Source organism: Acanthisitta chloris, unplaced genomic scaffold (genome assembly GCF_000695815.1).
Source record: "Acanthisitta chloris isolate BGI_N310 unplaced genomic scaffold, ASM69581v1 scaffold25166, whole genome shotgun sequence".
NCBI classification, from domain to species: Eukaryota; Metazoa; Chordata; class Aves; order Passeriformes; family Acanthisittidae; genus Acanthisitta; species Acanthisitta chloris.
In genome coordinates, this window is record NW_008680123.1 from 1 (window position 1) to 24,987 (window position 24,987).

At 43.6% G+C, this 24,987-nt stretch overlaps 2 protein-coding genes across 2 annotated transcripts in view; one reads left to right on the plus strand and one right to left on the minus strand.

Moving 5' to 3' along the window:
* The first annotated feature begins 3,702 nt into the window (after positions 1-3,702).
* STRA8 (stimulated by retinoic acid 8) lies at positions 3,703-14,269 on the plus strand. The gene is made up of 6 exons (XM_009077607.1): positions 3,703-3,890; positions 4,295-4,447; positions 7,455-7,728; positions 9,007-9,083; positions 10,666-10,777; positions 14,207-14,269. The coding sequence occupies exons 1-6, from the start codon at positions 3,703-3,705 to the stop codon at positions 14,267-14,269; spliced, it is 867 nt and encodes a 288-aa protein (XP_009075855.1).
* A 3,680-nt stretch (positions 14,270-17,949) lies between these two features.
* The window catches only part of LOC103804972 (solute carrier family 23 member 1-like), a 21,645-nt gene continuing 14,607 nt past the window's right edge, over positions 17,950-24,987 (minus strand). The window contains exons 8-12 of the mRNA XM_009077606.1: positions 24,661-24,908; positions 21,524-21,688; positions 20,439-20,547; positions 19,320-19,415; positions 17,950-18,155 (exon numbers count right to left, since the gene is read on the minus strand). Coding sequence (XP_009075854.1) covers positions 17,950-18,155; positions 19,320-19,415; positions 20,439-20,547; positions 21,524-21,688; positions 24,661-24,908 — 824 coding nt within the window. The remainder of the gene's footprint in view (positions 18,156-19,319; positions 19,416-20,438; positions 20,548-21,523; positions 21,689-24,660; positions 24,909-24,987) is intronic.

A 24,987-nucleotide genomic window follows, 5' to 3' on the forward strand; every position in this document is an offset into this window, starting at 1 on the left:
TTGCCTGTACCAATGTCACAATTATTGGGAAGAAAAATACCCAATGTTGTAAAGGGGTCTTCCATTTAGTAACACCAGTGGGAGCAGAGGAGCCTCAGTGCTTTGTGAGCTTGAGCCCTGAACATTCCATACAAACAAAGCTTCAAATCATTGTAGGGAATGGTGCAGGAGGTGGGAGGCTGGCTTCGGCTGTATTGCAGTCTGTTCTCAGTGGTGGATTAGGTTTTGCTAAGTATTTAACAGGCAGGTGCCTCTTAGGCAAAGAGAATATTTCAAACTCCATGATTTTCTACAGAAAAATGAGATGCTGTGCTCTTGTCGGTCAGCAGGAGCTTTTTTATCTGTTCACTGTGCAGGCTCTAAGATTTCTTTTGCTTAACTTATATATTTATTCCATATAAATAAATGTTGCATTGCAGCTTTCAACAGAGGCAGCTGAAGACTGTAGGAAAACACATGCCAGAGTGAGTCTCAGTCCCCTGACACACCTGGAAGAGGTAGAACACAGCAGTGCAAAGCAGCACTTGCCACAGGCAGACCTCTGGGTTCTGCTGGCAGGACTCTTAAGCAGCTTGCAGGGAAGAGCTTTATCCTACTCAGACAACTCTGACTCAAAGGTGTGCAGTAGTGACTACTTCTTTATGCATCACTGTAATACATGAGCATGTTCAAATTTGACTTTAGGTTAAATGTTAGGATGACCACTCTATGGGTGCCAGTCGTTGTATAATTTCACTATGTGCACCTTTTCTGGACCTCTTTAAAGTTGCCAAGTTGGTGTAAGCAAGTTGTTCAGTTTGTAGTTTCTGGGTCATAGGTTTATTATGTGCCTTATCTGCACTTTTCTTACAGGCTTTTTGCAGCATTTTTATAGCTTTGCATTTTATGTATAGTGTTTTGGAAACAAAACAAGGGATCTCATGATGAAGTTATCTTGATTTCACAGCATTTTCCTCTGAAATCAGAATAATGAGTTGAGGGACAGAAGAAGTTACAGAGGAGGGAGTAGTTCAGTCTTATGAGGTGCACTCTGACTTCAAGACATTCTGGAAAAATAAGGTTGAAAAAAACAACCACCGGTACTGTTCTTGGTCTCTACTAATCGAAGAAACTATTTAATCAAAACAAAATTGTTTATCAATATGATATTTACTCAAACTACCACTGAAAATACTGACATTACCATGCCCAAGGCAGAGGAATAAACATTGGGAAGTCTTTTCTCTGCCACCGATTCATTTTGTTACATTGGATACCTTCAGTTTTCCAGTAAAATGGAGAGGGTAATGACTGTTTAGGACAGGAATTGTCCTTGTACAGAGCTTTGAGTCTCTGGACATGCAAAATACTGTTAAATGGGGCTTGTGCCTGCTGAGCTTTCATGCAGATTGAGGTGAGATTCAGTTTGCCATGTCCTGAGCAAGATGCAAGTTAAGCAAGTCACCATGATCTCAGAAAGCAAGACCAAACATCTTGTTTTGTCTAGTCTAAGGGGACTATTTTCACATGCCACTTCTTAAAATAGCCTTTTCATATTATCATGTATCCCTTGTGTGACTTTTGGGGGCCAAGAAAGTTTAATGTCTTCCACAGACTAAATACTTGTAATGCTAGTCAATTGTAATGCTAGTGCTTAGTGTCTGGCTAAAATATCCATCATGATAGCTCTGCAGGGTAGACATCCTGTCTAAGATGGCCATGTGTGGTCTTACCAATCAGATAAATCTTGAAGTATTTTTGAAGTGTGTTTGTTTAAATGCACTAGCCATATATTCACAGTTATGTTTGCTATAGATGACAAGGGAATGATGTGCAGCACTGAAGTTACTCCAGTTTACATCCATGTAGCTGAGAGTAGAACATGGCAAAGGCCTCTCCTAGCAAAATTCTCATGGGAAATCATTAGTAAAATCTTATGCCTAAAATTGGTTGGCATCCAAAAAGACTTAACAGCATGATATTTCTGGACATGCTCCAAGAAGAGAAAACAAGACAAGACCATTTGCTGATGAAAAAAGGTCACAGTTAATATCTATGTGATTGGGTGTTATGTGTATGTATTGCATTATATGTACCCAAATATTTATATTTTACATTGAAGTTTACTCTGGTATTAACTCTTTACCCTTTTCATATGTATAAAGGTAGCTGGTGAAACAACACAGTTGTTTTCACAGAGACATAGAAATTACTGAAGGTCAAATGAAGGAAAAGTGAAGAAAACAACCAAGGCATGTTAAAACCTGAATCTATTCAGAGCAGAGAGCAATCAGTTCTGTTTCCTTATGTTTAGTATCAGGTTTTGCGAAAGGCTAAGAAATCTATCCAGAAGCTGGAGCAAACCTTGTGTTCTTTGCTGAAGATGAAAGGTAACTGTACACAACTATTTTCTTGGACAGAGTGCCCAGACTTGTTTGTTATGTATTTGTTAAATAGAGACAGATATGTATGCAGCTGAGCCCAACTGTGGCTTTTGTTGTAGCAGTAAGCAAGGGGTAGTGAGAGTCTAGCGACACACTAAGCACTGCATCTCAGAAATGCCCCTCTGAGTCTCTGTCTTTTCTACCCCCTCCCCAGCCTAGGTGAACAAAGGAGGCGAGTAATTCCTTCTGTTCCAAGAGAGCAGGCTGTTCAGGCTGAGTGCCCTTGGCACACTGCTGCCAGTTCACCCTCTGCAGGTGTGGGGCTGGCATGGGTCCCCAGGCAGCATGCTTAGGCTCACCCCAAAAGCCTGCAGGAGCAGGTGTGCTCCTCCTGCCACAGCAGTGTGGCACAGTGTGAGTCACAGCCACCATGAGCACCTCCAGTTGCAAGAACTTAAACTGCAGAACAGCAGGCTGTGGTGTGAGGTAAAAGGATTTCCTAGGCTAGGAAGTAGAAGCTTCTGGTTAAGAATTTACTGTGATAGCAATGGGTAAGAGAGATGCTACAGTTTTTTTTCTTTCAGCTTGGCAGGTTGTCTTCATGCCCTCCTCTGTTACAGCCTGTGACACCATGTGTCACACTGCTCTGGCATGTGCTGTCAGCAGTTGAGGCAGCTCCTGCCACGAGGCTTCACGCCCTCAAGGATGCGACTTCTGCTTAATGATGCTGGCCACTGCCTCCACTGGCAGCTAGTAGGACTGGGGGCTGATGGGGTTAGAGGCTTTAGACACATTTTTTTGTCCATTCAAGTGTCCAAATTCCTGTCAGCTAGAAAAAAAAAATTGCTGTTCATGCAACTCGCACCTCTGATAATTTGCATCAATTAAAAGTCCCAGTGCTTAAAATGAACAATCACGTCTGAACCCACATCCCTTGGTAACCCATAAAAGTCAGTCATAGGTAGAAGGAATAGTTTGATTGAAGGGATCACTAGCAGAGAGGCTGGCCAAGGGGAGTTTGGAGGCAAGCTTCCCCTTGTATTTACTTGCATTTAAGTAAAATTCATACTGTTTGTGAGTCACAGGTTGGTTGTCAGGGGTTTATACATGGAATTTGCTCATTATATGGCAGTCACAAAGTACTGTATTGACTAGTGCTTGCCTGGACTTTGATTTGCTGATTGTTTTCACTATCAGTTCTGTCAGATCAATGTTAGGAAGAAGGTATTGATTCTAAGTTCCTTGCTGTTCATAAAGTCCCAGCAGTGCTAGTTATGTTGTAGGAGAGGCAGATGTTTCTCCTTTCACATCTTTTTTCCATAATGAAAAGCTCTGGCTCATGAAGAACCAGTTGTTGAAAGTATTCTGTTTGGTTGGGGCTGAGGGTGAGATAGAAGCCAAAAATGCCACCAATGTGACAGTAACCTTTCTGCTGACAACAGAGAGCTGCAGTCTGGAGGATGGGAAACCATCCACCTTGGAGAAAGTCAGGGAGGAATATGTCAAGGAGCAATTCAGCAATCACAGGTAAGGGCTTATACCAATCAAAAAAGGATGATAATACTTTGCACTTAATTTCATCCCAGCGTCTCTGAATCTCTTTGTCATTGTTAACTGTATTTCCAAGCAGAAGTCTTTCATCATGAGGAAAGGATGAAGAGATTTCAGCTGGACCCCTGTAATCCCATACAGTGCACAAACATTCTAAGCATGTTGTTTGTCTCATTTCCAGTCAGTGCTTGCATTTTCTTTCCCTTCTGTGTAGCTGAGCTCTGCCAAGGACTTTTCATTCACCTGCAAAGCAAAAGCAGGAGGAAAAAGCTGGCTTGGGAAGAATGGCCCTGGACTCTGGAGGGACCATGACAAGGGCCTTATTGGTCCAGTTAAGAAGTTGTTCATGTGGTCTTTTTTTCCCCTTGTGTTCCTTCCAGCACTACATCAACCTCGGAAGCCGTGAGTGAAATTGACTCTGCCATCTGGTGTTTGGTTCAAGAATGTGAAAAACAAACACTGGAAGAAGATGAGAAGCCAGAATTGATCCAGCTTGCGGACAGTTCATCCCCAGATCTGCTGGAGTTTGAGCGGTAGGTGCACCCCACATTGCCTTCAGGTTTTTAACTTGTTTGCATTAACACTGTGCACTGTGCAGTCATTTGTGCAGCCCTGCTGGAACCTGTGTCTGCCCTGCAGAAGCCTTGTGCCAGCAACTTTGGCCCTACCAGTGATGAAGCTGATTACTTCCTAAGTCCCTTACCTATGACTTGCACATGAATGGACTCCCAGTGTTGTAGTAGTCCTCAGCTTCCCAGCCCTTGGTAAATCCCTGAGGAATCTTCACCCCTAATCAAGAAAAAGAAGAAAACTTCTTTCAAATGTGTCAGGCCCTGTGTGGCCATGCTTTTAGCACTGTCCATATGGCTTGCAGAGTAAGATGGAACATACTTGCTAACAGTAGTGGTTTAACAGCAAGCTCAGGTGGAATAGGAGGTTACTAACCCAGAATGATTTATGCAGGTGTGTGCCCCCCACTGTGTGTTTGTCGTATCAGTGTCCCTATCAAGTTGTATCCCTGCAAGGGGGCTAGATTTTAAGACTGTAGGAGTTGCTGCAGCAGATGAAGTTGTCAGAAATCTAGCTGTATGTGTTCCTGGGAGGTGCAGGAGCCAGAAGTAGGTGCATACTTTCCCCCACAGTGATGGTAATACTGCATCTAATGGCATGGTTATGAGGAGCTTGGACACTGTTGCCCCTTCCAGAAACAGACCCTTAGCTCCTGGCAGCTTGGAGTACTTTTTTTTGTGGGATCAGAGCAGGGTAAGTCTGGATTCAACCAAGGAAGATCTTGTAGTCCTCAGCCTGTGGGCTGCAGAATAGTTGTGGTCTGGAAGACACTTCAAAATGTCTGGGACACAGGGGAGGAGGGGAACTGAACACTTGCGTGTGCCTTGTACTTACAGCTAGTGGGTGTGAGTCTGTTAACACCCTTTAGGATCAGCTCCTAAGTGCTTGGTGCAGGACCTAAAAATCAAAGACCACTGTTCTCATGTCAGAAGGTTGCGATGGTAAAATTACTGGGTTTTTGAAAAGTTACTGGTGTCTTAAAACTGAGTATGTTATACACCATGTTCTTCCCCTTGCTGTAAGTCAGCACTAGGAGACACTCAGAGGTTTTATCCTGCTTTTCCAACAGGATAGATTATTATTTCATTCTAAAGATATCAGAAACGAATATGTAATCTGTCCTGTACCATCAAGCAGTCAATTTCACCTTAACCATTCCGGAGTTAAGAATATGCAGTGCAGCAGAATCCACAGGTGCAGCTGGCATCCTCTTCTGCAATACCACCACCATAAACAAAAACTTTTGCAGTTCCTGTTTCTCTTTTGCTTTGAACTGGTGCTTATTTCTAAAATTCCCTTGGATCGTGGAGTTTTTCCATCCAAAGGAGACTGCAGCTGTGCCAGCAGATGGCACCAGCCTCCTGCCACTGCTGCTGCTTTTGCTCCTGTGAGAATCGGAGGTGGCGGTAGTAAGGTATCGTTTATAAGACCTTGAAATGTGCGGAATCAAGATTTCTCAGGGAAAGAAAGTTCTGCCTCATCAAGCTGCATGACGGAACCCTAATGACCTGACTCTCCCATTCTTCACTGACAAAGTAGACCAGGGTCTGTATTTGTGTGGACTCTGGCACTTATGCTGTAGTCTTAGGGCAAATTGCATTTGGTACATAGCTAATTCTTGTCAAAAAATGATCTTTTATAACAGGCATAAAACAACAGGATCTCTTCAGCAAAGAAAATAACAGACTTTTGGTGATCATTTAATCACATTATTTGGGCAGCATCAGAAATGCTTTGAGCTTCAACAGACTGAGGGGGTTTTTCTCATGTTCAGGAGCAGGAGCTGCATTGGTGGTACTAAACAGTACTCTGTCCAGTGCAAAATACGGTTGTCTTCTTCCAGCTGGGAAGGAAATAGTTCAGTTGTGCTTCAAGCTTAATTGCTTTAGCAAAGCCATCTAATGGTGATTCACATTCTCCTGTTTGAGAAACTCCAGATCCTTTGTTTGGAGCTGGACATCCAGAATCCTTAGTGAGTGCAGTACCTTACATGAGAACACTTACTCCCCTTTGGGTATTTTGTCTCCAGCAATGGTGGAAAATAATCCAGAGTATGGAAACTGGAGTTTAAACATGTTTATGCTTGTGCACAAGATTACCTTTTCAGCACTGGTTTGCTAGAACAAATTTTTTTAAACAAAAATATTTTAAAAAAAGGCTGAACTGCTTTGAGTTGCTTTCTCATGCAATACTGTTCAGTTAATCAGGAAATGTGCTCATTTGGGACATCTTCCAAGGAATCATTTTGAGACCATGCATAGTGACAATGACTGCTGTTTATAGAACTCTTGGTTTGTACTCCTTTGATCTTGTTATTTTCATCTGAGAAGCTCTCAGCATTTAATTAGGATAACTTTCAGTGTTGCTTTCTGAAGTAGACATCATTATCATTGTGTGGCACAATGAACCAGTGTTAAAGTGCTCACCACTGGTTTCACTACAGGCTGCGTGGAAATCAGTCTTAGGAATGTGTTTCCTCAGATGTAAAGTGGAGGAAATTGAAGTCCCATGCTTAAGTCAGAGTATTCAGGCCTGGGAAAGTCTCTTTCTGTCTCCATGTATAGCGCCTGATACGTCAGGATATGACCTCAGCCAAGGCTTTTAGGTGCAGTGCAATGCCAGTAAATGTATAAAATGTGACTTGCAGTGCAAAAGGCTCAGAATACAAAGGCAAGTAGCTCAACATTTATTAAATGAGGTTTGCCTGCAACAACCTGCAGTGCCTGGAGCTTCTGTTGTGAGGCAGTCCTGCTGAGGCTGTGGCTGGAGCCTGCTTTTTGCAGATGAAATCTTGGCAGAATGGAGTTGCTAAAATCTTCAAACAGTGTTGGGCAACCTTCAGTAATTGTATGAAGTCTCAGAGTGGAATCAGTGAAGTGGTTATGAGTCAGAGCTACTCTCCAGTCTCCTGCTGATTTTCAGTAGACAGCTGCCTGCTCTTAAGAGATGCTCCCTTTCCTTTCATTCCAGATACCTGTATTTTTATAAGCACACAATGGACCTGCTGATAGAGCATGGAATTGTTTGCACTGGAGGGGTGCCTCTTCCTGAGGTCTCCACAGCTATTTGTCATCTCTGGCAAGAGCTTTCTGAAGAAAGCAGGGATAACATCTTGCAGTGCTATAGCCAGAGAGATTTCCTCAAGACTGCTTACCAAGAGCCTGCATGCACTGAAGGTAGTGTGAGGGACAGCGGAAGTAACAGTGAGGAAGCCAGTGGTTCCTCAGTCCCCACACCAGCAGAAGTAAGTGCTCAGTAACATACCTAGTTAGTATGTTAGTAACATACCTCTGAAACTCCAAGCCTTCAGATGCTCATTGGCTCTGCAGCTTTTAATTGGAAGCATACAGTAGTTGTAACTAAGCTTTCCAAAGACCACTTGAATGCGTAAGTGAAAACATAAGAAGTCTCTGAGTAAATGTCTGCACCAAATTTTCTCTTGATAAGGTACATAGCAAGTTATAGCAATCCTGCTGGTCTCCACTGACCTGGGGAGCTTCTGTGCTAAGTAACAGTTAAATTTGCTTGTAACTTGCTCCAGGAGCAGGGAGCAAAACAAGGATTACACAGGTACTGTGCTCTGCAAACTCTCCAGGGAACACAGTTGATCTAAATCCAGTTTGCCAGTGCCTTCTGTGTTTTGGGTTGGGTGGGGTTTTTTTCATTAAGGCATTTGGTAGCAAAGATAAAATAATTTTATACCAGTTCAAGTGGTACAGGGCCAATAAATGCCTGTACCATGCCCCTCTGCAGAGCTGAGACATCAGTGACTGAGTAGACCAGGGCATTTGTTAAAAAGAGATTAAATAACAGTCAACTCTTTATAAATGATTCCTGGAACACTGATTGCTGAAGCAACCAGCTGCTCAAAGATGCATGTGTAATTTTATCAGCTGCAAGAGAGAGACAGATGTCCACCTTTAGCATAGAAGTGAATTGTATTGACAAGTTCTTTTTGAATCACAGCTCATATTGCTCATTGCCTTAGGAAATGTCACGTGGATGTTGCATGTACAGTGCTTTCTGGCAGAGAAAATATGTGAACTGCATTATGGCAGTGAACTAATGAGCTTATTGGTCTGTCACAGCATCTAAATTCCTTTGTAAACTGGAGTCATATTTGGACAGACTGGCTGGTACAGCTAGAGATCTCCAGCCATAAGCAGCAGTCTACAGTCAGATTTGTAAAGCATTGATACAATTCATGGTTTTCATTGTTTTTTAGGGAGATGTAATGTTAAGTCTAATTCTAGAGGCTGAAACACAGGCTTAAGGCAATGTACTAGCCTTGTATTCCTAGTCATGAAATACATAGGATTAATATTATTCCTTATTATTCCTGTTTCCACAAAACCTCTTGGTTTGCTCTAGCTGTAAACATACCTGTTAAATGTAAAGAAAGAATATCAGAATGTAAAGAAAGAATATTGTACTTTTAAAGACTTCAATATTAAAAATTATGCCCTAGGTAAAACTTTTAGGTGGCTGGATATGTTGACATCTGAAGTGATTTCTCTGCTAGGTAATGTTTGAAGATGCATTTGATGTTGCTCCTGGTTCCCTTGACAGAAGCAAGACTCAGGGAATGTCTAGCCAGAGGTAAATTACAAAGTCATCCCTTTCGATAGACGGAGTAAGTTAATAGCCCTCTGTCAATACTCCATGGCAAGTAATCTGTGGAGTAAGACAATGGCCTACTTCTCTTTTTTGTGCCCAGTTTTTAGTAATTGGTCAGAATAGCAGCCTCCAGCAACTGTGCTCATGATAATACCAGCTTTTAAGGTGCAAAAGTGAAATGACTAATGGGCGTTTACAGCAGAATCAGTAAGAATCACTTATTAAGAGCAGCCCAGCACTTCAGGATAACTGAAGTCCCTCTGGTTTTCATCACTTACCAGGTCTGTGAGGACCATGAGGCATTCCCTGTATAAATCAGCTAATTGTGCTCTCATTTAATGAGACAATAATAATAATTTTTTAACATTTTCCCCCTTATCTTTTTCAAGGACCCTAGTTCACTCACAAGGAGGTGATCAGGCTAAAGTGTGATTGACCTGAACAGTAACACCAAAGAAACACAGGACCTATTAAATAATAACATCTCTTTCCTCTGCAGATCAGATGAGTTACCCAGAAGAGAACATGTCAGATACAAAGCTGGCACTGCCTTTGATTTTTTTTTTTCCCAGTAGACCAAAGAAAGAAAAGGGTTGTTTTCCTCAAGAGGAAAATCACATTATGACTCATCTTTTATGTATTCTTGCTACTTAGTCTTTGTCAGGCTTGTTTCTCTTTGCAGATAGTGGTTTTAATCTGTGGGGTTCTTAATCCCATTTTCTACTTATTTTTCCACATTTAGAGTGCTCTTCAGCGTGAATCTCTTTCTTTCACTGTCATTCCAGGTCGCACTTCCAGAACAGAATGGATTAAAATAAGGTTGTTTTAGCTGTTGATCAGAATATACTTGAATGCATAAAAAAGCTTAACAAATATTTAGCTATCAAATAACATTTATTAGGTCACAATTTCTGTTTGCTTTTCAAATAAGATTAAGTATTCCCTAATACTGCAATGTATTTTTCTTTACAGTCTATTTTAGGTCCCAAATTAGACTAGTATTTTGGTAGTCAACATTTATCCTGTTCCCTTCCTTGCCTAATGTTCTGTGCCTTGTAATTCTGGACAGAGGTGGGAAGGCAGAACTTTGTAAAATCCCAGGAAGAATATAGATATGAGTTCCAGAATGAACAGCTTAGCTTTTTGCCACAGTTACCCGAGTACAAACCTGCCTTTAATAGCTGACATGTCATTTCATGACCATGGGTTGCATTCACTCAAAAACTCTACAAAAGAAATCAAAGCTGTTCCTCCAAAACACCCTACAAAATACACCACCAAATAACCATTGTTGTTCTCTGTTATAACAGATAAATACTTTTCCCCAAAACAGTGTTGCTATACTTGCCATGTATCACTGGATCTCTACTGGTTTCTTGCATTGCTGTTCTCTGTTCTTAACATATCTTCCTTGCGTTTCTAGACAGTATCTATTAGACAGACCACTCCTCCCTGTTTTGCTTGGCTGTTGTCTCTCATATCAGAATCATCTTGAAAAACAATTTGAATCTTTTAAAAAATGTATATACAGGAAATTAAATACAGTATCTGGTTCTGTTTTCAGTTCAGCATTTGCAAGCTGCACTTCTGAAAATCCAGAGGATCACCACAGACTCTATCTGTGGGTCACTGACTTTCTAAAACACCTCTTCTTCACCAATCCACAGTTTTGCCAGGTAAGCCTTGCCGAAGGATTCCTTATAGAAGGAGCAGTGTATTTCTGTCATTGTCAGAAAGGGATTTCTGTGTTCTGTGCTTCTGATCATATTGTCCAGAATGATTACAAATCTTGGGTTTCATCACTTCAGGTGTGTCATTCCAAAAGGTAAGTAGGATTGCCTTTGTAAGAGGCAAAGTGTGAGCAGTTATTATTGCTTTGAATATTATTCAAAATGGCAAATCACATGAGGAATTTTAACTATTTTTTTTTTACATTTTATTTTGCATGGAAGTTCCTTGTGAAAAAGCTTGAGTGGTCTCTTCTGAGTAGGCAAAGCTCACTTCGTTAATCCCCAGGTGCTTCATTCTGAGCTCAGTCGACCACCTTCTGCTTGTCGGGGTGCCAGGTTCCCTACCCTGAGCCCTCCACTGGGAGGCCTTAGGAGCAGGATATTCATGTTCTTGAAAGAGCTGATAAACAGTTGTTAAGCTGCCTCTTAACCTCAGCCTACTGTTACAGGTTTGCTGAGCCAGAAATCCTTGTGTTTGCAGTGTTCTTCCTTCCCTTCTTGTCCTCCTGCCAAGGAGGTGGCTCAGAGCTCATGTGTGGCAGACCAAAAGGGAGATATCCCTCAGCCAGGTCATGCTTGTTTTGCCTCAGAGTCAATTGCACCTCCACAGTAGCCATTGGTTTGATAGTTTCTATTGCCTAGCTCCCACCCAGTCTCTGGTACTCGAGCAGATGCTCCTTTGAAGGGGAAAAAAAAAGGGTTTGTAATGAGTGGTAGTTGTGACAAAAAACAAAGCAGAAAGTAGCATTGCACCACTATCTGAATCTATCACATAGTGACTGCTGTGTGCCATTTGGTTCCCTCATCTCAGGGAGACAGTGGCACTAGAGGAGGTGCTGAGAATGGCAGCATGCAAAGCAAAAGGCATTAAACAGGAACTGCTAGAGTAGGACTTTTCTGCTGAAAAGGTTGCAAGGCCATTTTGATCCTACCTGTTGTGGATTTGGTACACAGAACCATTTGTTGTGTCTAGCACCAGAAGAACTAGAAAGCACTCAAGAAAACGAACAAACAACATACTAAAAACCACTTGCATGTATTACCAGATTTAACGCCACAGGCATCAATCCATTTCCAGTTCCTAAATCTGAAGGTCCAGATACAAATTCCAGCTCAGGAGGTCCTCACAGCACCATTTGCTGTAATGTAGGAGCACATACTGTGAAACAGAGCACACAGCATGCACAATTCTTGCACTTTTTTTCTGAACCTCCACTCCTGGCCATTGTCAGAGACCAGCCCTTCGGTCTGTGAATTGCCATGTTCTGCATAAGGGCAGAGCTGTTTATGTGTTTATGTAAATGACTGTGAACAGAGCAGGCCTAGAAAAGAAAGGCTTTAGGTGTTTTCCTAAACCTTCCAGTTTTAAATTTCTTTTTCAGTGTCATGCCTGGCATGGTCTCATTTTGCCTTTCTGCTTGGTGCTGCATTGTCATATGTGAGCCCAAGTCCACCTCACAGCTCCCAGATGAGGTGGTATGGGAAGAGGTAGTGCCTCTATCAAGGTTTAAAGGGACATTTGAAATAAGACTAGGAGAGAATGGTAGTGATGGGAAGACAGGCAGCAAAAGAACCTGTAGTACTGCAAATTAGCAGTTGACTCAGCTCTGTGGATCCAAAAGGAAATAAAAGTCTGCACACACATCTTTTATGTGGGAACTTTTAGTTGTCTGTGGTAAGACAATAAAAAGGGAGTTTGAGCAGAAATCACCCAGGCTAGATGATGTGAAGGTCACAATTGATTCTGATTTAGATAACTTCAGTAGAGCACATCTAAGAGGCAAGAAAAAAGAAAGAGGCAGAGGCAAAAAAAGAAAATATTACTGACAAGATATTTTTTGTTTTGAGACCAGAAATTCGGATCCATCTCAAAGCAATTGAGAGAGTCCATCTCAAAGATTGAGACAGTTATGAAAGTGGCTGCAGAGCAGGGATAGAAGATGTTACAGCTAGCTTGAAACACATCAACTCAGGCAGCAGCAGAGCCATCAGTATAGGCTACTCACCTTACCCCAGAAATTGGGCTACTTAGAGCATCAGAGACTCCTGGACTTGACAGGGAAAGGAGCCCATCCTGCTTGCTTTATGGGTATGACTGAACCCCTGCAGACCATTCCCTCATTGTGGTACCCATGTTGGTGCTATGCTAGCCCAGGAGTTTGGGCAGTGCTGTGATAAATTATCTTAAGGATAAAGTAATATCCTGCTACACTGTGCACACACCTTGTAGAAGATACAGAGGTTGGGTAGCAGGGACAGTAAGTACTAAGGTAAGGCATGTGATGTATATGCAACTGAAATACAAAAGGCAACCTGTACCTCCTTTCCTTTCATCTGCAGAGCTGATGAGGTGATGGGTTTTATTACTGGTCACTCATGCCTGTGCTAGGTTATGCACAGCTCCTCTTGGGCCAAGGGCGCCAAGGGCACGTACCCCACTAGTATACAGTACTTCAGAAAGACTTGCACAAAGAGGAGGGAGGAAATAATTTGGATATGGAAAGGGAGAGCTCTTGAAAGGATAGTGACCCAAAAAAAAGAACAAGAGCATGTTTCCATGGTACGTGATAGAGAAATATTTCTGAGCATGAAATTAGTTAAGCAGTCTTGTCATTTTTCAAGAATTGTTGTGTTAAGGTCACATCATAAGACAAGTTTAGTAGCACAGGCAGTAAAGAATTAATTTATGTTGAGGTCCAAAAGTTTTACCTACGTGAAAGTCAGTGGGGGTTTTCCTAAATAGTACTAAGCACCTTTGTGTCTTCAAAGGCACATTTTCTTTCAAAATTACGGATTTTAGATGAGTCACTTGACAGGCAAGTGGGATTTAGTGCTCCTTAAGCTATACATTTTTAAACAGCCCCTATTTTTAAAAGCAGTCTTTCCCTGAAGAGTCTTGCATCAATGCAGAAGGTGGACTAGGTAGACTGCAGGCATGAACGCTTTCATCTTCCAGACTTTGGTTTCTCAAGAGCCACTTATTCTCTGTAAGCTGGTGAAAGAGAAGACCATTTCCTTCTGTTGCTAAAAGTGGAGCAAAGCTTGAAAGTTGGTAGAACTTAAGGCCTCAAGGAAGCTCTCTTATCTCACAGCGTTATGTGACGCACATGCTACCACAGTCAGTAACGGCTGTCTGAATTATGTAAATAGACACAGAGTGGAGCTCTGTGATTTGAGAAGGAAATTGGTTGAAAATTTGAGCCATTCTTCATCAGGCACATCAGGCACTTGACAATCCTGGCTGCAGATTCAGAGGGGAGGGAGGGCTCGTGGCACGTTAGCTGACACATCAGCTCTTGTCCAACATACTTTATATCTGAAACACAATCAACTCCTCTGGTTTTTAATCCTGCTTGACTTTGGGGGGGCTTTCAGGAAGAAGATGATGAGACTGTGATGCTGAGGTGCACTGAGACCTTCGATGATGAAGATTTCTAAACAGCATCCTTGTTTGCTAATGTTTTGCCAAGCATTGCCAGGTAACCAGGGATGTGAAGAGGCTTCACCTCTTTCAGTGAAGCACCTCCCTGAGCAGAGTGTGGAGACACTGTGTTAAAGTGGTTTATTACCATTGACTTCTCATTTCCTCATTAGTACTTAACTCATATATCAGTTGAGTAATTTATATTTGTCAAAGTTTGGGATTTTAGCTGCTTATTATATCTGAAGATAAGCTTTTATCCATTGCTTTTTAATGTTTAAACTCACTGCACAAATAACCTGAGGCATGTACATTTAAGTTACCTTGCCTAACATAAGCTGTGGAACAACAGCAGAGGGGCCACATCAGTGGTAGCCTGCACACTCCCATAGGATGCAGGTCTCAAACTGCAACCTGCAAAAATCACCACCCTGGCAGTGCAATTTTCCAGCTTGGGCTGATGAAGAAAGAGGGATTTCCTTACTAAGAGTGGGATGAGGTTCATCCATCTCTTTATGAGATTCATACAGCATAAGTGGCCACCCACTCCCAAATCACCTAGAAAAGTGCAGGCATAATAATACACTTTGGATAAGCTGAGTGATTAGCCCTGTGCTCTTCCACAGCTAATTCTTTGATGAGTAGTGCTGCCTCAGGTAGTGTCTTGAAATTAAAAATGCTGTGAAACTGAATAAAGTCCTTCATATCTCAGAACTATCATTAAAGGCTATCTTCAGACTTGAATGGATTGTGTTTCTTGCAGTGAAAGGCCCAAAACTGACCATAGCATTCAGGGTGTGGCCTCACCAGTGCCAAATACAAGGGGGACGACCACTGCCTTAGTCCTGTGGGCCACACTAGTTCTGATACAGGCCAGGATGCCATTGGCCACCTTGGTCATCTGTAGTTCCATTTGCCACACAACATTTGGTCAGGTTTGTTACATTAATGATTCTTTCACCATGTCCATCTTAATTAATGCATCAGCTGAGGTCAAAGTTGGCCATACTGGCATGTTCTGTAAGACAGCCATGTGAGTGAATGAAGTTCAAGGGTTAACAACATTTTCTTATGATCCCCTCATCATCACCCCTTTGAAGGCCAGTCCAGGACAGGCGTTCAACAGTAGAATATTTCATTTTTAAATTATTTTCAGCCTGCCACCTACCAGAAGAGACAGTTTTAAACAGATACCATATGCTATGTAAATGCATTCCCTTATCACACATGAGAGCTTCTGATGCTTCACCAGGAGAATTTTAGGTTAAGACTGGCCTGAACATTATTGCAAAACAACAGGTGTGTTGAGGTAATGTGAAAACAAGTCCCTCAAATAGTAGCAGGTTTTGTGGGTGGTGTTACGACATCGAGGAGATGAAGAACATGTTCCTTTGGTCCTTCCTGATGCATGATCATAGTTTACAAGAGGACAGGCCTGTGTGTAATGCAGGAAGGTGCTTTCCTCTCCTGCAGAGCCAACTCTACAGACAACAGCTGTTCTGCCCTGGTGTGTGTGCCAGGTCTGCTCTGCCATGGCAGGGAAGCAGCCTTAGTTCCTGAGCATGTTATTGTTGGGTGTGCACAGATTCTGCATTGTGCAGTGCTCAGTGGTTGGTCTGATGGAAATATTCCATGAAAAAATCTGGAAAATCATAGGCTAGCAGGCTGCTGGGGCAGTGCAGTGGGAAGGAGTTGGAGGCAGAAAGGCAGCAGGGGTGGAGGAGTGGGAACTACAGACACACCCGTGGAAGTGCAGTCATTGCATGCGTTTGGGCAGACTGAGCTGAACAGGGCAGTGTGGGGCCCAGGACATTACAGCTGTGTGTGGCAGCTCCTCACTTTACAACACATTGAGCATAACGAAGGGCAGTTCTACTGCCCAGGTCATGTCTTCTTGTGAGAAAGTCATGAAAATGAGCCTCTCATTAGCTGCTCTAGACCCAGTGCACCTAGGTACAAACAAATACCCATCACTGCGTCTCCTCAGCCAGAACAGCAGGAGCATCTGTCTGGACTTCCCAATTAGCTGTCTGCCTCTCCGCAAAGCCGCAAGCAGTGACCCCTCACCTGGCTGACCAGTAAGTTGCTGCACTCAGGACTCAGTAGCACGAAAGGGAAATACAGTTGACAGATAGCTGGCTGCTGTACAAGCAATCCGGAACAGCCCTCAAGTTTTACACTTGAGGATCCTCTGGTTTTCATTTTTCGTTAAGTAGCAAATAAACAGAAGCTGTGTTGCTGCAGTACAAAGCCAAAGCTGTTTTGAAACCTCAAGTGGCCACATGCAGCTGGGAGGAGTGGTGGCCCTGCAGACTTTAGAATTTTCCCCCTGAGGCAAATAAAAGGATATTTTATAAACATATAACAAGCATGTCAAAGCACCTGCCTTGGTGCTACAGCTGCAGTACAGGACCACAGAACAGGGCTGCAAAAGGCTTTTCATTGTTCAGTCTTGAGACAAGAGAGCAAAGGGGCCATCATATCTTGGCCTTGAGCTGTCCAGTGAAAGGTACAGAGAAGACAGTGTACATTTTATTTATTTACCAAAAAAAAATTAAGTATAAATTTCAATGCAGAAAACACAAGCTTGTGACATAGCAACAAGTTATTACACACCTGCAACAACCAGCACCACATGCAACCACGTTGTATGTGGCCATATAGGTTAAGGCTGTTTCTGCTGATAGGGAACAGGAGCAACAATCTGCAAACCTGTTTTCCGGAGAAGTGCTTGTCACCACACAATCACACACCAGACCAAATGGGTACAGAGTGGGGACAGGGATGCATCAGACTGCAAGCAGAAGAGTTTTTTCATTCATATTTGATGACGATTCCTTCATCTTTGTAGGACTGGGTGCCCTGGGGCAGCTGGCTTGCCTGTAACTCCTCCCAGCACCCCAGGTGGGACACATTTCAGTAAAGCTGGAGTTTTCTGTTAGGTCAAGAGCCTAAGTAAGGTCTCTAGAGTCCTTCTGTAGTCTAAGGCGAGAGAAGCAGGTTCAGAACACAATCCATCCCGTTAACCTGAGATGCCTCTCTTACAACAACATTCATTTGACTGACTAAATTATGGGAATAGGGAATGAGATGAATCATGGCCTAAAGGTGCCTGCTTAGGCTAATTATGTGGAATGAGATGAATCATGACCTAGAGGTACCCGCTTCTTCCCCTTGGCCAGGATGAGGTATGAAACACAAGCTGGGATGTGAGCATTGCCATTACAGATCTTTAAAGTTGTGGGGATTAGCTTTCAACCCAAGGGATGCCTGAGAGCGGTACAGGGCCCACAGCGGAGATGCCTTCTCCAGTGGCCCCCTGAACTGCAGCTTCAGCTGAACAGCTCCTCCTTGGGGTGCCCAAAGTTCAGTGCAATGAATGAAACAGAACATCTTTCCCAGGTCTTTGGTGTTCCCCAAAGAGGGATTAGGTTCTTCCTAGAGGTGAGCAGGGAAAAGGAGAGGGGAGAAAATTACTCCCTTAAGGTCACCAGTGATGCAGGGACTAGAGCTGGAAAGAGGAAGACATTCTCCTGTTCCAGCCTCTAACAGCTGCCAGCTCATGCTGAAATGATGGGGACTGCAGACACACTTTCAGACCTCAGCTTCTGAGGTGAGTTCATTTGCAGCCCAGGTGCTTATATCCTTGTATCAGCACTGATCTCAGAGTCTCGCAGTTTGTTTTTACACTGCTTTTCTAAGCAACAGCCTTCAGTTCATCCATTCTCTCATCGCTGGGTAGTCTTTTGGGGCAAGCAGGGAGATACCGAAACCAAGAGACAGCACAGTATTTGGTGCCTATGCCAAAGGGAAGATCATAGACCTTGGAAACAAGCTGAGAGCTGTCTGCCCCTCCCTTGTGGCTCTGCTTCCATGCCAGGAGGCCCCGCTCCTCTGGTGTTCCTGCAACAGCAAAGAGGAGGTCACTGTGTTTAAAGCAGCAGGTGTTTGAGCATAGGACTACTCTGTGTGCCTCACATCCACTTCTCAAATCCCAGCAGACCCAGCACAACATACAGATCCCTTATACTTAAAACCTTCTACCTCCAGAGCTCTTTACAAATATTCATGAACAAGCTTCCAGACAATATCCATCTTCCTGCAATGGCTTCCAGATAAGCAGCCTTCTCGTCTGCTTTCCATGGGAATCAAGTATGCCAAGACAGGTTTTTCACCTGCCATGGGGCATCCAAGAGGATCCCTGCTCAAAGGGGAGGTTCATGCAGTGCTAGGAAAGCAAGGTTGGATGTTGATTGCCCAGATACTTCAGAGTGGATTTAGCTAGCAATTACTAGTCAGTCACAGGTGTTTACCCTAGCCAAGGAATTCCTAAGTGCCCGTAATTGTTGCAGCAGCCAAGTCCCTCTTGGGAAAGTGAGTGAGCACACCTGTAGATTCTGCCCAGAGGAGCTGAAGATTGAGTGCTACAGGAAAATTAAATGAACCAAAGGGAAACTGGCTTTCCAAGAATCCTGAGACAGTAAAAGAATCTGGTTAACAGAGTGTCCTTCCTGCTCTTTTCCTGTAGCAGGAAAGAGGGTTTCCTCTCCTATTCTTATGCCATCCCTCCCCAGGCTCAATGAAAATCTGGGGATATTTGTTGGCTGTAAGGGCCAGCCAGAGGTGCTATATCCTGACTTTGGTCACCAGCATTTCCTACTACTTTCCACTGCTGTGGGTTCAGTTCAGCTTCAGTTTTTTCAGCTTCCATAAGGAGGTGCAAGTTGGCTCCTTCCTCTTCTTGTAGTTGCCTTTCTCTCTCAAGTAGCAACATGGCTGTAGACTGGAATTTTCTCTAAAAGACATTTTTTCCCAAATAGACCTTTTCCTCAGCCTGGGTTGTTCCTGAAAAATCAGTAATTTTTTTATAAGCTGCTCTTTTCTAGCCAGAGACCATTGTAATGATGTCTGCTGTTCCTGGTCGCTCTCTGGGAGTACAGTTACATGCTCCTTCATGTTTGCCAGCACAACTCCTACCCATACAACAGTAGTTACAAAGACAAAAAAAACCCAGGCAACAAACCCTAGGATAGGCACAAACTAATAGCTCATTTCAGCAAATCTTACCTGGAATGGTGTTATCAAGGATAAACCCCAGGAGTCCACCCACAAACATGCCAGTGGTGAGAATCACCTGGAACACCTGGTCCAGCTGGATGATTCCTAGCAGAAAAACAAAGTTTTGGATAGTGCTGTTGGGAGACACGTGTTTGACCAGCAACATACCAGGTGCCAAGAGGCTGCAAGCTGCATAACTGCTTAGACAAGACTTGCAAATCCCAAAGCAGAGCATAAAATTTGGCATGGAATGGAAATTGATCTCACTGTCAGTTTCAGACCTGCAGTTTACTCTACCTGGTTATTCAGTGATGCACAGTGGGCAGGAGATGATGCATAAATACATTAGGAGCCTATTAACAATACAGACCACAGCACTGTCCCAGAAAAAGCTGTATTCTGCACCTGCACAACACAACACCTAGCAGTTCCCTACAGGATCAGGAGCTTCAGTTCCCAAAGAAATATGGGTATATTTAGCATGGGATTTCACCATAAGTTAATCAGGTGTGATGCTTCCCCTCGAGGGCTCACAGACGTGAGCAAAGACCAGTGGCATTGAGTATCTGATAGACCATCTACAGACCATGTGGTTTATGGGCCAGCTCTTTAAACAGCCCACCCAGCATGCCATGTATGCTCTAAGAGAGGACACTATGGACTTTGTGATGAACACATTAGCCACATGAGACATAGTGAAGGAGTAACTGTTGGAGGACTGGAAATTTCAATAAAGTGAACTTGATGGAATTTAGTAGAGGAGTCTGCTCTTGCATTTTGGAAACACAAAGGTTTATTGTGTATGAGCGTGTAACAAAGCCTCATTAATTGAGACCCTGATCAAGATTCAGGCCTGGAGTATTCTGTTGCCCCACCCCAGGAATGTGTACCAGAGAAGTGCTCTGCAATCCTTAGCTTGAGAGCAATCTGGTGAGGTGCGGTCATTGTTCAAGAGCAGAGATTTCCACACCAGAGCTGAGCACCACAGCAGTGGGCTCTGGTGCCCTCCCAGAACAAAACAGTTTAAGCACAGATTTCAGCATTTATCAGGAAAAACTGCATTTAAAAGTATTTCTTTGGATCAGGCTTTGTTATGCTACAGGAAATGCTTTTGATGCTACTTCTTACCTGTTTCCAGCAGTGTACTGTTTTTGCTTGCCCAGTTGGGAATTGCAAGCCCAGCAAATACAGAAAATCCAAAGATAAAGATGTTTCTTGAGGAGTTCATATCTGTGTACTGCACAGAGAAATTGTATACATTACATTTGGAATTATCCAAAACTGTGGATTAATGTTATAGAATCATAGACTTACAGAATCAACCTGATTGGAAGTGACCTCAAAGATCATTGAGTCCAACCCTACCGCCGTTACTAGACCCCTAAGTGCCACATCCAGTCTCAGCTTGAAAACCTCCAGGGACAGTGAATCCACCACCTCCCTAGGCAGCACATTCCAATGCCTGATTACTCTTTCTATAAAAAAATCTCTTCCTAATGTCCAACCTAACCCTCCCCTGATACAGCTTGAGTCTGTGCCCTCTTGTCCTGCTGCTGGCTGCCTGGGGCCCACCTGACTACAGTCTCCTTTCAGGGAGTTGTAGAGGGTGATAAGGTCTCCCCTGAGCCTTTTCTTCTCCAGGCTAAACAACCCCAACTCACTCAGCCTCTCCTCATAGCACTTGTGCTTGAGTCCCTTCACCAGCCTTGTTGCTCTTCTCTGGACCTGCTCCAGCACCTCAATGTCCTTTCTGAACTGAGGGACGCAGAACTGCACAGAGTACTCAAGGTGTGGCCTCACCAGTGCCGAGTCCAGGGGCAGAATCCCCTCCCTGGTCCTTCTGACCACGCTGTTCCTGATCCGGGCCAGGATGCCATTGGCTTGTCTCTAGAGACAGGCCAATGTCTCTCTAGAGACAAAGGCACTTCTTGTATTCCTGAGACACGGTGAGATGCAAACACTGCATATGCTCTGGTGCTGCTGGGGTGTCTGTGTTCCTGCGGTCCCTGGTGCCAACCAACCCTGCCTCAGCCAGGGCACCCTCTGTGATTTAACCCCTCTGGGTACATCCCCTTATCTGTACCCAAGGAATTCTCAAAGCAAAAGTTTGCATTTGCTGCAGTGTGGTTGTATCTGACAGAGTCTGGTAAGAATCTGACTTGAAACTAAAGTCCCCTTCCCTAGGGATGAAACAGTACTCGCACAGCTGTTACCTGCAAATTGGAAATCCCCACGGCCGTGATAACTCCGAACATCACGAGGAACATGCCTCCGATCACGGGGGTGGGTATGCTGGCAAGCATTGCCCCAACTTTTCCAAAGATGCCACTCAGGAGCATGGCACAGGCACCAGCAATGATCACCATTCGACTCCCTACCTGGGGCAAGAGGAAGAGGAGGCAGTCATGCACTGATGGGCAGAGAGCAGTGTGGGATGGCAGGCTGCAGTGCCAGCCTGTCAGCCAGGGGCTGCAGCTCTGGCACAAGCACCCAATGGCACATTCAGCCGCAGGTTTGGATACAGCTGCCAGTGAGCTGGGATGCTGACACTGAATGGGAAGCATCAGTATTTGTACACCAGTAAATTTTTATAATGAAAGGCACTCTGAGAGCAATCATGGACCCGCACCTATTTGCTCAGTGTTATCCTTTTTCCTGCTGTTGTCAGGACTTCAACAGTTCGCTGTTAAACAAAAACTATAAAGTTTAATTAACAGCACAGTAATCCACACACACAGCCTTGCTTTTGCTCCAGCCTAGAAATATCTTGGTGTACATACAGCCTGGCATTGCAACCACCCAGTCAATTCAGTGCACATTCCTCCCCCCAGGGTTTGGATTGCCATGGCTTTCAGTGAGGTATCCCATTCCCTGGAGATCAAGGTTTGGGAGACCAGAGCTGGCTGGCTGCTCCAGTCCTGAGCTCTGGGATGTGATATATCCTTTCCATGGTCAAGAAATAAGAAGTGAGGAAGTGTCTTGGTCTGTCCCTATCTCTCATCACCCATCTAACTTCAGTAGAACCAATTTTTCCTCATTTTTTCCCCTAGGAAGAGCCAGGGTAGCCTTTTCTTAGTTGGGCACTACAACAAAGTATGAAACACCAAGCCATGCCCTTCATTCAGATCTGTTAGAGCATACAAATAGGAAGGAAAAAAGTATCTGCCAAACAAAGGGTTAAAGAGACATTTAAGACTATGGAAACTGAAAAGAAAAGCAGCAATATTTATTAGACTTTCAATTCAAGATATGCCTTGTCACACCAAAACTTCAACAGCTTAAAGAATCATGCTGAGATTTCCAACGTTCGTGTCTTAGGCAGGGAAACTCTGTAATCCTCTGCAAACATTTCATAATTCAATTAAATATTTTAATCTCTCCCTTTAAATATCTGAAGAATGTCATATTTACAGGAAGGGCTTTTTGTGAATGCTTTCAACAAAAATGTTCCCAGTAACTTGTAGTGCCTCCTTTTAAGTATTTATTAAACATGTCCTTTTAAAATAACATCTTACTTGATTGTGAAACTTAAATAAAAAGATTTGATGTGGAGTTTCAAAATAAAATCACGCATTGCCTTCAGGTAGGCTTTTTATATTCTTTGGCTTAAAACTTTGGGACACTATTACCACCAGAATGGTAATTTAATAAAAGCCAACAGATCTATTTGTTCCAGTAGTAGAACAAAAATTCAGATTTTCAACTTATTAAAATGTCAAAATACCATGTATACAGAGTTGGCCTTAAAGACAAATGACCAAATCCACTGATACCACAACTGAGCAGATCCTGCTAAAGTCTCCAGTTTAGAGCTCGTTTCAATTATGTCCGGAATACAAGGAAATCAGTTCTCTTTCTTAAGGCTGAAGAAACTGCAGTTTCCTGCAATATATGGTGACTCTGAGGCCTTTACCTGCCTTTAAAATCCTCCTGTTCTTGAAAATGAGAGCTCAGTACTGCCATACTGGGCTTGATCAAGCAGCTTCTCCTTGCCTTATCTGACAGCCCTTGTGGATATCTGAGCTCTCCAAAGACTTTTCAGGTGGTGCTGGACACCTCTGTTTAAGCAGCGGAAACAAGTCTCTTGTGTTTCCATTTGAAATGTGTTTCTCACATAAAAAAAGAAATGAAATCTGGCTTGTGCTCTCAGCATCCCCATCTGTCCCAGCCAGAATGTTGACACTGATCTGAGTGAGATAAGGCTGTATTTTCAGCTCTCTTAAGTGTGGACAGAGTGAACAGAGGTGGGATCTAAGGGAAGCAGCTCTCATGAATCAGCAAGAATGGAATGTCCACCTGAAGGACTTAGCATAGATGGAGAGAACATGCCCTATACTCTGGTAATTATGAGTCTGGACAGCATCCCATACATACATATATGCAGCAAACTACATGTCAGGAAAGAATCAGCTCAGGTATATGGTCAGTACACACAGACTTCCTAGTGGCAATGTACATGTGGTGACAGGCTAAACTGGACTCCATGCAGACATCCAGGCAGCCCTTGGTGCTGGAGGCAGCCCCCTGAGCCAAGCACAAACACTTCAGTCTGGGAAAAATGGTTATTGTGAGTGAGGCTTATAAAATCCAGTGAAAGAAGCAATATTATAGAGTGAAAGCCCTGAGTTAAATTTGCCATTTATTTACTGACTCACAGCTCTTCTGACGTGACATTGCTATTTGAAAATTATTTGAAAATGTTGTCCAGTTGGCTGCTGGATATACCTGTCCTTTGCACCAGCTTACTGAAAATCTATGATCTGATTGCCAAGGCTATCTCTGGAAATTTCTTTCCCTTATAAGAACAATTAATGTACTCAAGGGATTCACAAAACTTTATAGAGAGGTAAAAACACAAACCTCTGCCATCACATTTCTACCTTGCATGATTGCCATCCCTGGCTTATAAAAACTCTGGAATTTGAAGCCCTGTTAAATATTTATTTCCTTCCTTCTTTCCTTCCTTCCTTCCTTCCTAATATACTTAGTAAGTCAGATAGGCAGAACCAGACAGACAGATAGTCTTTGAAAAAGTCAGTCCTCGGGCAGTTTCCAAGTTAGCTCATATGTTACATGTTCTCTTTAGTCTTAATTAATCCAGGTGCCATAAGTGAGTACACTAATCCCATATGCAGACCACAGAGAGAGAGGGACTGGCCACCTCTGTTAGGTCATTCATAGTGCTGCTGAGGTGGTCACCGATGTGCCAGGGTACAATTTTCCAGCGTGCCTTCCCGGAGGTGAGCTAAGATCACATCCCAGTTCCAGCACATATCCTCGTGCACCACTCTTTTTTACATATACGCATGGGGGAACCCTCCAGGAGGCACCCAACTGCAGCAATGCTCACCTTGGTGATGCCTAGGGCTCCCACATTCTCGCTGTACGATGTGGTGCCATTCCCTGTTCCCCAGGCCCCAGCCAGAAGGCAGCCGATGCCTCCAATCCCGCGGCTGACGGCGTGCTCTGGCGGCGGTGGGGCCCCGGAGAGTCGGGCACAGGCATAGTAATCTCCCACAGACTCCAACATGGAGGAAATCACGCCGGCTAAGATGCCAAATATCCCAGCCAGGCTGACCGTTGGCATTCCCCACTGGCCTGCAAGTAAAGAGCTTGGTTCAGGTTGGTGGGGCACATTTGCCCTGAAATCCATTGCAGGGGAGGAAGAACAGCATTC